This window comes from Schistocerca gregaria, chromosome 2 (assembly GCF_023897955.1).
Source record: "Schistocerca gregaria isolate iqSchGreg1 chromosome 2, iqSchGreg1.2, whole genome shotgun sequence".
NCBI lineage: Eukaryota > Metazoa > Arthropoda > Insecta > Orthoptera > Acrididae > Schistocerca > Schistocerca gregaria.
In genome coordinates this window covers 824908423-824921970 of record NC_064921.1, presented here as the reverse complement: position 1 = coordinate 824921970, position 13548 = coordinate 824908423, and the positions used below count along the sequence as shown (strand labels likewise).

The following is a 13548-nucleotide window of genomic DNA, read 5'->3' as shown; positions in this document are numbered from 1 at the left end:
AGCTGCATCAAACTAGTCTCTGGACTGAAGACCATGACAACAACATGTATTTCTCCACTGGGCACTACATTTTTTCGGAATTCTGCTGACTGTTTTTTAGTGTATTGATATATAGAAAGTATCACATTAAAAGTCATTCAAAGTGCCAAAGAGCTTGGAATTATGCTGGCTAAGTTATTTTATGAAAAATTGGTATTAGAAAAGATGGTTTGAGACTAAGAAGAACCATTGAGCAGCTGATAAGTACAAAAGTAAACAAGAACCAATGACAGACACCCCACTCATCAGTAGATGAATTATGGGTGGCACATGGAAAATCATACTATCTTGTCCTTTTTCGTTCATCATCTTAGTATTAGCACCTGCAGAGGAGGAGATTGACGAACATTTACAGTTTTTTCTTCGTTTTTAAACATACAAGTATCCTACAAAGCAACTCTTGGAAAAATCATTGATAACTATGTGTGCCTATCAATCAAAGTGAAGTGACTGAGCTTTGTTTTCTGCAGAGGATATTTGATTACTGTGTGAATTGGACCAATCATGTAGCAATTGGACAACAGCTGTTCATTCCTTAGATTGTAGCACATTAGCTGAACAAACTGTAACCTAAAACTCATTTAATACTTTGTGATAAGGCAGTCATAATTTGTGAGTTTATTTGAAATACTTAGTTATAAGGCTTTTGTGACCAAAAAATACAGCTACATCTAGTTGCTTTATCACCATCAAGTAATTGTGTTAAATTAATTTTTAGTCTAATTATCTTGACCATTGTGTGGCCCAGAAAACAAAAACAAATAGTTGTATAGTAAATTGAGTTAAGATTATTTTGCAAATGAAATAACATCTTGTAGATCATCAACTTTTGATATTTTGTCTCATCAGTAATTGTACGTTCAATAGGGTTGTTAGTTGGTTATTGATTAGATAATGTATGACCAGATTCCCGATATGATGCAGTTCTCTTTTACAGTGTAATGTTGTTCTTGGTATGGTCTTCAGTCCAAAGACTGGTTTGACACAGCTCTCTATGCTACTCTATCCTATGTGAGCCTCTTCATCTCCTAGTAACTACTGCAACCTACATCCCTCTGAATCTGCTTAATGTATTCATCTCTTGGTCTCCCTCTATGATTTTTAATCCTCATGCTTCCTTCCAGCCCTCCAGTACTAAATTAGTGATCCCTTGAGTGCCTCAGAATGTGTCCTACCAACCAATCCCTTATTTTTTTTAGTCAAGTTGTACTATAAATTTCTCTTCTGCCCAATTCTGTTGAGCATATCCTGATTAGTTACATGTTGTTGTTGTTGTTGTTGTTGTTGTGGTTGTGGTTCTGTCCTCAGACTGGTTTGATGCAGCTCTCCATGCTAATCTATCCTGTGCAAGCTTCTTCATCTCCCAGTACCTACTACAGCCTACATCCTTCTGAATCTGCTTGGTGTATTCATCTCTTGGTCTCCCTCTACGATTTTTACCCTCCACGCTGACCTCCAATACTAAATTGGTGATCCCTTGATGCCTCAGAACATGTCCTACCAACCGGTTCCTTCTTCTTGTCAAGTTATGCCACAAACTCCTGTTCTCCCTAATTCTATCCAATACCTCCTCATTAGTTATGTGATCTACCCATCTAATCCTCAGCATTCTTCTGTAGCACCACATTTCGAAACCTTCTATTCTCTTCTTGTCCAAGCTATTTATTTTCCATGTTTCACTTCCATCCATGGCTACACTCCATACAAACACTTTCAGAAATGACTTTCTGACACTTACCTCTATACTCAATGTTAACAAATTTCTCTTCTTCAGAAACGCTTTCCTTGCCATTGCCAGTCTACATTTTATATTCTCTCTACTCCGACCATCATCAGTTATTTAGCTCCCCAAATAGCAAAAATCCTTTACTACTTTAAGTGTCTCATTTCCTAATCTAATTCCCTCAGCATCACCCGACTTAATTCAACTACATTCCATTATCTTCGTTTTGCCTTTGTTGATGTTCATCTTTTTTATATCCTCCTTTCACTCCTTTCAAGATACTGTCCATTCTATTCAACTGCTCTTCCAAGTCCTTTGCCGTCTCTGACAGAACCACAATGTCATTGGCGAACCTCAAAGTTTTTATTTCTTCTCCATGGATTTTAATACCTACTCCGAATTTTTCTTTTGTTTCCTTTACTGCCTGCACAATATACAGATTGAATAACATCGGGGAGAGGCTACAACCCTGTCTCACGCCTTCCCAACCACTGCTTCCCTTTCATGCCCCTCGACTCTTATAACTGCCAGCTGGTTTCTGTACAAATTGTAAAAGCCTTTCGCTCCCTGTATTTTACCCCTGACACCTTCAGAATTTGAAAGAGAGTATTCCAGTCAACATCGTCAAAAGCTTTCCCCAAGTCTACAAATGCTAGAAACGTAGGTTTGCCTTTCCTTAATCTTTCTTCTAAGATAAGTCGTAAGGTCAGTATTGCCTCACGTGATCCAATATTTCTACAGAATCCAAACTGATCTTCCCCGAGGTCGGCTTCTACCAGTTTTTCCATTCATCTGTAAAGAATCCGCATTAGTATTTTGCAGCCGTGACTTATTAAACTGATAGTTCGGTAATTTCCACATCTGTCAACACCTGTTTTCTTTGGAATTGGAATTATTGTATTCTTCTTGAAGTCTGAGGGTATTTCACCTGTCTTATACATCCTGCTCACTAGAAGATAGAGTTTTGTCAGGACTGGCTCTCCCAAGGCTGTCAGTAGTTCTAATGGAATGTTTCGACTCAGGTCTTTCAGTGCTCTGTCAAACTCTTCACACAGTATCGTGTCTCCCATTTCATCTTCATCTACATCCTCTTCTTTTCCATAATATTGTCCTCAAGTACATCACCCTTGTATAGACCCTCTATATACTCCTTCCACCTTTTTGCTTTCCCTTCTTTGCTTAGAACTGGGTTTCCATCTGAGCTCTTAATATTCATACAAGTAGTTCTCTTTTCTCCAAAGGTCTCTTTTAATTTTCCTGTAGGCTGTATCTATCTTAGCCCCAGTGAGATAAGCCTCTACATCCGTACATCCTTAGCCATTTTGCGCTTCCTGCCGATCTCATTTTTGAGACTTTGTATTCCTTTTTGCCTGCTTCATTTACTGCATTTTTATATTTTCTCCTTTCATCAATTAAATTCAATATTTCTTCTGTTACCAAGGATTTCTACTAGCCCTCGTCTCTTTACCTACTTGATCCTCTGCTGCCTTCACTACTTCATCCCTCAAAGCTCCCCATTCTTCTTCTACTGTATTTCTTTCCCCCACTCCTGCCATTTGTTTCCTTATGCTCTCCCTGAAACTCTGTACAACCTCTGGTTTTAGTCAGTTTATCCAGGTCCCATCTCCTTAAATTCCCACCTTTTTGCAATTTCTTCAGTTTTAATCTACAGTTCATAACCAATAGATTGTGGTCAGAGTCTACATCTGCCCCTGGAAATGTCTTACAGTTTAAAACCTGGTTTCTAAATCTCTGTCTTACCATTATATAATCTATCAGAAATCTTTCAGTATCTCCAGGCTTCTTCCATGTATACAACAGTTACATAATTGTCAGCATTCATCTGTAGCACCACATTTCAAAAGCTTCTATTCTCTTCTTGTCTAAACTGTTTATTGTCCATGTTTCACTTCCATCTTCCATACAAGGCTACACTCCTTACAAATACTTTCAGAAAGGACTTCCTGACACGTAAAGCTGTACTCGATGTTAACAAATTTCTCTTCTTCAGGAATGCTTTCCTTGGCATTGCCAGTCTACATTTTACATCCTCCCTACTTCGACCATCATCAGTTATTTGTAATGTCACAGACAAATATTCGTCAAATGAACAATATGATACACATTTTAGACACACCATAATAGACTTCTATATTTCATTTTTTGTAGCTAATATTTCAATTTGTATGGCTTAAACTGAATCTTTTTCCTTTATTTACATTCATTATTCTATAGTTGAAATAACTGACCAGGTGAATCAAAAATAGGGAGATGTAAGACATTGAGTGTGTGTGAAGAATAATAACCACTACCAGTCACAATAGAAGGTGATTTTATTTAACAGAAACCAGTTTCGCGTTTGTGCCCATCTTCAGGTGGTGTACATTCATGTCAATGTTTCCACACTCAGTGTTGGAGTTCACTGTTTAAAGCCATCATCACATTATTTGCTTTTTATTCAAACAGTGAATTCCATCATTGAGTGTAGAACCAGGTAAATGACTGTAAACTACCTGAAGGTGGGTGCAAGCCTGAAACTGGTCATGTTAAATAAAATCACCTTCTATTGTGACTGGTAACGATTATTATTGTACAACCTGTAAGACATGGAAGTGTTAACATTACATAATTCATGGAATTGTAATAAAAAGATGGTGATTTTGAAAATGTTAAGATTGCTGGAAGAATGTTACTATTAATTGTTATTCTAACTCTTGTGGGCAAGTGTTAAAACCTAAAGTGAACAGGAAAAAAATATTGAAATGTGTTGTATGTGAGAACTTAAATTATTTCAACAAAATTGGATGAAAAAACTTATCACTTTAATCATATTTTTAAAATATTAAGAAAATTTTAATGTGAATCTTGAAGAAAAATAATTTGAATTATAAAATTGTAATTATATCTTAAGTCATAGCAAAGAAGTGAACAATTTGTGTATCCTTAAAAGGCTATAAAGACAATCACAGCTGTTACTGCGATAAGGCATTGAATCATTCAGTATGAGTGCTGTTGAGTTCAGTTTGGTTTTTGTGAATAAATGAAGGTCTCTAAAAACGAAAATAAGTTGTTTGATAAGAAAAATCCTCGCAGCCATATAAGGCTATCAAAAAATCCAATGAATCACCTCATAATAATTTAATTGGATAGATAAAAAATTCTATTCATCAAGTGGTGGCAAACCACACACATAAAATCACCTCAGGACCTCTGCGGTGAACATAAGTAACATATAAATATGACCAACAATTTTGACATCTCTGATTCCACCAGATAAGTAACGAAGTATTCATGTAACATTTACCTGCTCTAAACACAATATATCATTGTGGAAGAAGAAGCATGATATTATGATGTAGATAATGTAAATAATTAATATTTTTGGACTGAAAATTTGGTGCTTAAATTCTCATCTATATTGTGAGAAGTAGCATTACGACATACTGTTTGGTATAAATAACAAGGAATCAGTCTTCCACAGAATAAATGTAACTGATAATAAATTTCACTCATATTTCTGAAATTTACTGCTTTATGCAAGAAGGCAATTATGTACAAGAGGCAGAAAAACCATTTTCCTCATGTATCACCATAAAGGTAATAGATCATGAGCAATAGCATTTTTTGCAAGCATTTCACTGTACTCTACGCTTCAGCTTGCCACTACAGACCTTTGTGAAACTGAATCCGGTTTCATTGAATCAAATTGTAATATGTCTAAGCTGATAATTAAGTGTAAATAAAATAGAAAGAAACTTCCACATGGGAAAAATATATTAAAAACAAAGATTCCAAGACTTACCAAGCGGGAAAACGCCGGCAGACAGGCACAAGAACAAAACACACACACAGAATTACTAGCTAGTAAGAACAAAACACACACACAGAATTACTAGCTAGTAATTCTGTGCGTGTGTTTTGTTCTTGTGCCTGTCTGCCGGCGTTTTCCCGCTTGGTAAGTCTTGGAATCTTTGTTTTTAATATACTGATAATTAAGTGTTTTGATTTCATGTTTACAGCATACAGTTGGTGTTATTGGCCCACCTCCACGACCTGTGGACAATATAGACTGGACAGGTGTTACATTTGGAAAGCTCTCTGATTACCTTTCTACAGAATTGAAGGTATGTTTCATTTAGTTTGCCCTGAAACATGTATTAAGAAATGACATACTAATACATGTAGTTAGCATAAATATTCAGCTATTTTCCTCTGGTTGTTTGATGCCTTTTGCATCTGTAAGTGAATGCTTTACAAAGATACACTTAGTTTGTTTGAGATGCACTACTGTTTTGCAGTATTAGGCTGTGCAGCAGATTCGGAATTATCAGTTAATTATACAGGCTTTTTCTGTTTAATGGGTAACATGCTGTTTGATGAGAGGTTTTAAATTTGTGTCCCAGTTGGTGCTAATAGAGACTGTCAAAGCAGGTGTACTGCTAACAGCTGGTGAATACATTCTCCATTGTTGTCACTACAGATGAGAAGCTACATATTTCTTTTGTCTTTTGCGAGATATTTCCCTGTTGTCGAGATTCATTTTTAGACTGCAGGGGAGTGCAAACCATTTTTTGGTAGTGATGATGGTGTCTTTGCTGTAATCTTTCCTTTCTCAAGATCCTCAGCAACATTATCTTAATGAGAAAGTTGTAAACTAAACACCATTATTGTTACTACACTGTTGCATTAATTTTAAATGAGTGCCAAATTCCACATGTGACCTGCTAATAGTTGTTGCTATGATCTGCTCAAATCCTATGTCATTCAGTTTATTAACTATTTACTTATCTATTGTATGCCTTTTAGATTTACTGTGGCATTTTTCAGCTATAGGGATGACAGAAATGGGGGAAAGAAATACAGTGGAAGAAGAATGGGTAGCTCTGAGGGATGAAGTAGTGAAGGCAGCAGATGATCAAGTAGGTAAAAAGATGAGGGCTCGTAGAAATCATTGGGTAACAGAAGAAATATTGAATTTAATTGATGAAAGGAGAAAATATAAAAATGCAGTAAATGAAGCAGGCAAAAAGGAATACAAACGTCTCAAAAATGAGATCGGCAGGAAGTGCAAAATGGCTAAGCAGGGGTGGATAGAGGACAAATGTAAGGATGTAGAGGCTTATCTCACTAGGGGTAAGATAGATACTGTCTACAGGAAAATTAAAGAGACCTTTGGAGAAGAGAACCACTTGTATGAATATTAAGAGCTCAGATGGAAACCCAGTTCTAAGCAAAGAAGGGAAAGCAAAAAGGTGGAAGGAGTATATAGAGGGTCTATACAAGGGTGATGTACTTGAGGACAATACTATGGAAAAGAAGAGGATGTAGATGAAGATGAAATGGGAGACACGATACTGTGTGAAGAGTTTGACAGAGCACTGAAAGACTTGAGTTGAAATATTCCATTAGAACTACTGACAGCCTTGGGAGAGCCAGTCCTGACAAAACACTATCTTCTAGTGAGCAGGATGTACAAGATAGGTGAAATACCGTCAGACTTCAAGAAGAATATAATAATTCCAATTCCAAAGAAAACAGGTGTTGACAGATGTGGAAATTACCGAACTATCAGTTTAATAAGTCACGGCTGCAAAATACTAATGCGAATTCTTTATAGACTAATGGAAAAACTGGTAGAAGCCGACCTCGGGGAAGATCAGTTTGGATTCTGTAGAAATATTGGAACACGTGAGGCAATACTGACCTTACGACTTATCTTAGAAGAAAGATTAAGGAAAGGCAAACCTACGTTTCTATCATTTGTAGACTTGGGGAAAGCTTTTGACGATGTTGCCTGGAATACTCTCCTTCAAATTCTGAAGGTGTCAGGGGTAAAATACAGGGAGCGAAAGGCTATTTACAATTTGTACAGAAACCAGATGGCAGTTATAAGAGTCGAGGGGCATGAAGGGGAAGCAGTGGTTGGGAAGGCGTGAGACAGGGTTGTATCCTCTCCCCGATGCTATTCAATCTGTATATTGCAAGCAGTAAATGAAACAAAAGAAAAATTCGGAGTAGGTATTAAAATCGATGGAGAAGAAATAAAAACTTTGAGGTTCGCCAATGACATTGTGGTTCTGTCAGAGACGGCAAAGGACTTGGAAGAGCAGTTGAATAGAATGGACAGTATCTTGAAAGGAGTGAAAGGAGGATATAAAAAAGATGAACATCAACAAAGGCAAAACGAAGATAATGGAATGTAGTTGAATTAAGTCGGGTGATGCTGAGGGAATTAGATTAGGATATGAGACACTTAAAGTAGTACAGGAATTTTGCTATTTGGGGAGCAAAATAACTGATGATGGTCGAAGTAGAGAGGATATAAAATGTAGACTGGCAATGGCAAGGAAAGCGTTTCTGAAGAAGAGAAATTTGTTCACATCGAGTATAGATTTAAGTGTCAGGAAGTAGTTTCTGAAAGTGTTTGTATGGAGTGTAGCCATGGATGGAAGTGAAACATGGAAAATAAATATCTTGGACAAGAAGAGAATAGCAGGTTTCGAAATGTGGTGCTACAGAAGAATGCTGAAGATTAGATGGGTAGATCACATAACTAATGAGGAGGTATTGAATAGAATTAGGGAGAAGAGGAGTTTGTGGTATAACTTGACAAGAAGAAGGAACCAGTTGGTAGGACATGTTCTGAGGCGTCAAGGGATCACCAATTTAGTATTGGAGGTCAGCGTGGAGGGTAAAAATCGTAAGGGGAGAGCAAAAGATGAATACACTCAGCAGATTCAGAAGGATGTAGGTTGCAGTAAGTACTGGGAGATGAAAAAGCTTGCACAGGATAGCAGAGATGTATCATGTTGTGTCTGAAACAGAGGAAACAGAAAACCAACAGCAGAAATATTCTTGGCAAAGACAAGAACGGCACCGATGGTACATCAGTTAACAGAATCAAAAGAACCCAAAAACGAATGAGGGCCTAACATATTCATTGACATTATAGAAACATTTCTTAACAAGAAATGATTTTAACTCCTGTCCAAAAGCAATTATTTTCTCCAACCTTTTTACGTATGTTAGCAGCACATTATAAAGAATGCCACCAAAGTGGCTCATGTGTCTTTAAGTGTAGGTTGTTCTAACTTGTTGTATAAGGAGTGACGCACATGTGCGAGTATTGTGATTGCGGTAACCAGAGTCGGTTAGCAGGTCACCAAGTCTACCCCTTGTTATCAACATAAATTTCTGTAAGTAAAATGAGGGTGCAATAAGCAAACAATTTTTTTTAAAAAATATAGGGGCTTGCAGTGCGCTCTTGCCGAGCTATGTGACAACATTGGGATACCTCTTTTCTGTTATGTACAAATTTATTTAAGTGGAATATTAATTTTACCTCAGAAAGCTATTTCATAATCTACGAGGGACTGGAAGTAACCAAAATATCTCATTCTAGCACCATCTGAGGAGCAAACTTTAGAAATAATTCTCAGAGCAAAACTTGCGGAACTGAGTTTCTGGGAGAGGTTAGTTACATAGTCTTTCCAGTTTAAGTCTTCGACGAGATTCATTCCTAACAGTTCTACACATCATACCCTTTCTAACTCATTTCTGCGCCGTACCAGATGGAGGTATTTGTTTTGACCCATATTCCTGAATTGCATATAGTTTGTTTTCTTCACATTTAGGTAGTTTCAGTTAAAGCAAAATATATTTAAAATGCTGGTGATTGCAATATGTTCGAGCAAGGTGGTATAATGATGAGACATAGGACTCACATTTAGGAGCATGGTGCTTAAAACTGCTGTCCAGCCATCCAGATTTTCTCTGGATCCAACACCTCCTTTCACAATGACCCACACCTTTTCAGATTCAACCAATCCCTGGTCCTCACAAACTTGGTACTGCAAAAACACATCTCCGTGGCACAGGTATCCCAAAACCACCACTGCTCCCTGTGCACAATACTAATACTCTGCAATCCCCACTTCATATATCATATCTTTGAAACTGAATCCCTTTCTCTCACTGCTACCTCAGGGCACCACTATCCAATTTCTATCATACTCGCAGAGTTCCTCCTCGTCCACCCCTCATATCAGCTAAACCCTGCTTAGCTGACCTTTTCAACTTGCCACATCCCCCCAAAACTCCCTACCAGCTCTCCACCAAATCCAGCACCAAACCGTTCCTTGTAATGCTTTGTTAACCTTTCCACCAAAACTCTCAACTCCACAGAAGTTTCAGTCCTATCCAAAGGCCTACCTTCAGCCCTACACCCAATTTTAACCATGTTGAACTTGTCAAAGACCTACTCTCCTTCTACCAATTCATGCAATGGAAGCACTTCTTTGCCACCAATTCTCCAACCAAAACCACCCTAATTCCAACAGTGAACCTTGTCTCTTCCAGTTCATACTACCATCCAACCATGAACCTCTTACTTAACCACCTTCCAGGAATTTCTTATCTACAACTTAGCCTCACCATCCTTCCCCAGAACACCAACATTTCAGTAGAAGAAAGAATAGCCATACACAGCCACAAAATAAATCCTGACCTAATCATCATGCCTGCAGATTTCACACTCTTGTTAGGAAGTGTAGGAATTGCAGTGATTACCTGGAAGAAGGCATCTGCCAATTATCTGGCGCCTCTGCCTGTAAGTATTGCCAGAGTGATCCCATCCTAGAAGTTCAATACAACCTGCAATCCCTGCTTACAGCTTTAGACCCTCCCACAAAATCTCCCATGAATCCATTTCCCTCCTCACTCCTATGACAGCCTGCACATCCACCTTATACATGCTTCCCAAAATCCAACAATCCTGGTTATTGTGCCCCCACTGAAAGAATTACCCGTACTCTAGCCTCCCACGTCAAAGACACCAACCTCTTCCTTCACCAGATCTCCACCATCCCCACGCTTTTACATCCTGGATCCCTACTCGTCACTGTTGGTGCCAGCTCCCTATACACCAACATCCCTGACGGTCAGAGTGTTACCACTATTGAACACTACCTTCCCCAATGTCCTTCAGACTCTAAACCCACTACCTCATTCCTCAGACACCTTACTAACTTGATTCTAACCCACAGCTACTTCTCCTTTCAAAGGGAAGATATATAAACAAATCTGTGGCTCAACCATGTGCACCCACAGGACTCCCTCCTAGGCCAACCTTTTTATGGGCCATCTAGAGGGGCCCTCCATAGCCTCCCAAAATACCAAACTCCTAGTCTTTTTTCAGGTTCATTGATGATACCTTCATGATCTGGAATCAAGGCAAAGACACCCTACCTTTGTTCCTCCACAACCTCAACACCTTCTCTCCCATCTGCTTTACGTGGTCCTCCTCAACACAGTGTGCCACCTTTCTAGATGTTGACCTCCTCCTCTCTGATGGCTCCATCCACGTCTCTGTCCACATTAAACCCACCAACCACCAACAGTACCCACATTTTGACAGTTGCCATCCCTTTCACACCAAAAAATCCCTCCCATACAGCCTGGCCATCTGGGGACGGTGTATCCACAGTGACAAAAACTCCCTTCCTCAGTATGCTGAGGTTCTCACCAAGGCCTTCACAGACAGGTACTATCCCCCAGATTTAGTCCACATACAGATCTCCCATGCCATTTCCTCTCACACCTCCAATCCTCCCACCACCCCCAAGAACCAGCCACAAAGGAGTGTCCCCTTCATCACCCAGTACCACCCTGGACTGGAACAACTGAATCTCATCCTTCCCCAGGGCTGTTATTACCTATCATCACGCCCTGAAATGAGGGACATTGTACCTGGGATACTTTGCACCCCTCCTAAGTTCCATTGCCCACCCGACCTCCACAACATCCAATCCATCCCTATGCCACTCCCAATCCCAACCCACAAGGATCATATCCCTGCAGAAAATCCAGGTGCAAAACCTGCCCAATCCACCACCCAGTACTTCCCATTCCAACCCTGTCACACATTTATCCTACCCCATTAGGGCCACCTGCAAAAGAAGCCATGCCATATACCAGCACTGCTGCAATAATTGCACAGCTTTTTTTGTTGGTATGACTACCAACCAGTTGTCCACCAGGATGATGGCCTCCGCCAAACTGTTGCCAAGTGTAAAGTAGACCACCGTTTCGCACAGCCTGCCGCTGAAGAAAACACACTTGATTTCAGTGGCTCCTTCACTACCTGAGCCATCTAGATGCTTCCCTCCACCATCAGCTTTCCTGAACTGCGCAGATGAGAGGTATCTGTATCATACATTCTCTGCTCCCATAATTATTCCGGCCTCAAACTATGGTAACATACTGTCCCCACACCCTCCACCCAACAGTTTCCACCTCCTCTGTCCTATCATCTACTCCCCATTCTTATCTCTCACCCCATTTATTTGCTGCCCTCTGCCAACACATCTGCTCGTCTTTCCCATCTCCTCTCCTTCTTTGCTTCTTTTTTCTGCACCTCCCTGCCCCACAACCTTCTGGTGCTGCACCTGTTGGCATTCTAGTCCCTGCACACTCCACCTGATAGTGTTCCTCTCTCTCACCACCCATACACTGCTATCCCTTCCCCTTCCCTGCCTCGCCTGGATTGCTGGTTGCATACCAAGTGATAATTGCATTTCAGTCCGAGATGCTGGAGTTGGGCAGCCATGTTTGCATGAGGTGTGCTTCTGTGTGTGTGATTGGTGTGTGTGTCTCTTTTACTGATGAAGGCTCGGCTGAAAACTTTATGTTAAGTGTCTTTTAATTGCGTCTGTCTGCAACTTGACATGTCTTCATTATGGAAAGTAGCAACCTGGCTTTTCCTACATTGTTAACAGTGGCATTGTTATTTATTAGTGTGTGTGTTATACATTTTGTGCTATCTAATTGAGAGCATAATAAGCATAGTTTTTGATTTCTTTTTAAAAAGGTTGTTATGGATGAAAAACTGGTCAGTACTGATCTTCAGGAGGTGCAAACAGAAAAATTGAATGCAGAAAACTTCACTCTTGTCTTTTAAAATACATTCTTCCTCAAGATGGAAAGTGTTATTGAATGGGGAAGGTTGGAAGGAGGGGAGTGGGAGTGGGAGGGGGGGGGGGGGGGGCAGGAAGCTTAGCCTGTAGGTTGAAAATGAACAACCTATTGCAAGGAGTAAGGGACTCTAACTTCTCTCCCTCTCTCTCTCTCTCTCTCTCTCTCTCTCTCTCAGTTGAATCAAGATTCCAGGTTTCTCTTTTGAATATGATGTGCAGGTGTCCTCATTACCATTATGAACATACTGAACAAAAGAGAAAACAAGAAAATGGAAGTGAGTAGCATGAATTTATTGAAAAGTGTGCTGGGGTGCAGTGTTTTTGGTGGCGTTGCTGGTGTTTCTGAAGCAAATCTGAATGAAAGAAATGTTGATTGCAGGTTGTCGACAGTGTTCTAACACCTGAGAAATTTGGTGTGTTTCCTGAAATGGGCAGTGGGGAACAAATGATCCGTTGGATTGGTGGAGAAACACGAGCTCTGGAACACTTGAAAGAACGCCTGTCTCTAGAGGAAGCAGCATTCCGAGATGGTTACTATCTTCCGAATCAGTCAAAACCTGACCTCCTGGGGCCACCAACCAGTCAAAGTGCAGCACTTCGCTTTGGATGCCTCTCTGTTCGCAAGTAAGTGCACGATTTTAAGTACTGGGTGATTCAAAAAGAAAGAACAGATTTCAACTGTTTATTACAAACTGTGAAAGATAGGAACACATTGGTCATGTCAGTGGATAAGAAAGGTTCAAAGTTTTATATTCACACAGACACTGGAGCATATACTCAACATAAAGACCAAGCATTGCTCAAGAAACATCA

At 39.7% G+C, this 13548-nt stretch overlaps 1 protein-coding gene across 2 annotated transcripts in view; it reads left to right on the top strand.

Annotated features, from left to right (window-relative positions):
- Window positions 1-13548, top strand: part of LOC126335168 (cryptochrome-1) — a 109000-nt gene that overhangs the window by 53072 nt on the left and 42380 nt on the right. For both annotated transcript variants that reach the window (XM_049998150.1, XM_049998149.1), the window contains exons 6-7: window positions 5782-5886; window positions 13115-13359. In XM_049998150.1, coding sequence (XP_049854107.1) covers window positions 5782-5886; window positions 13115-13359 — 350 coding nt within the window. The remainder of the gene's footprint in view (window positions 1-5781; window positions 5887-13114; window positions 13360-13548) is intronic.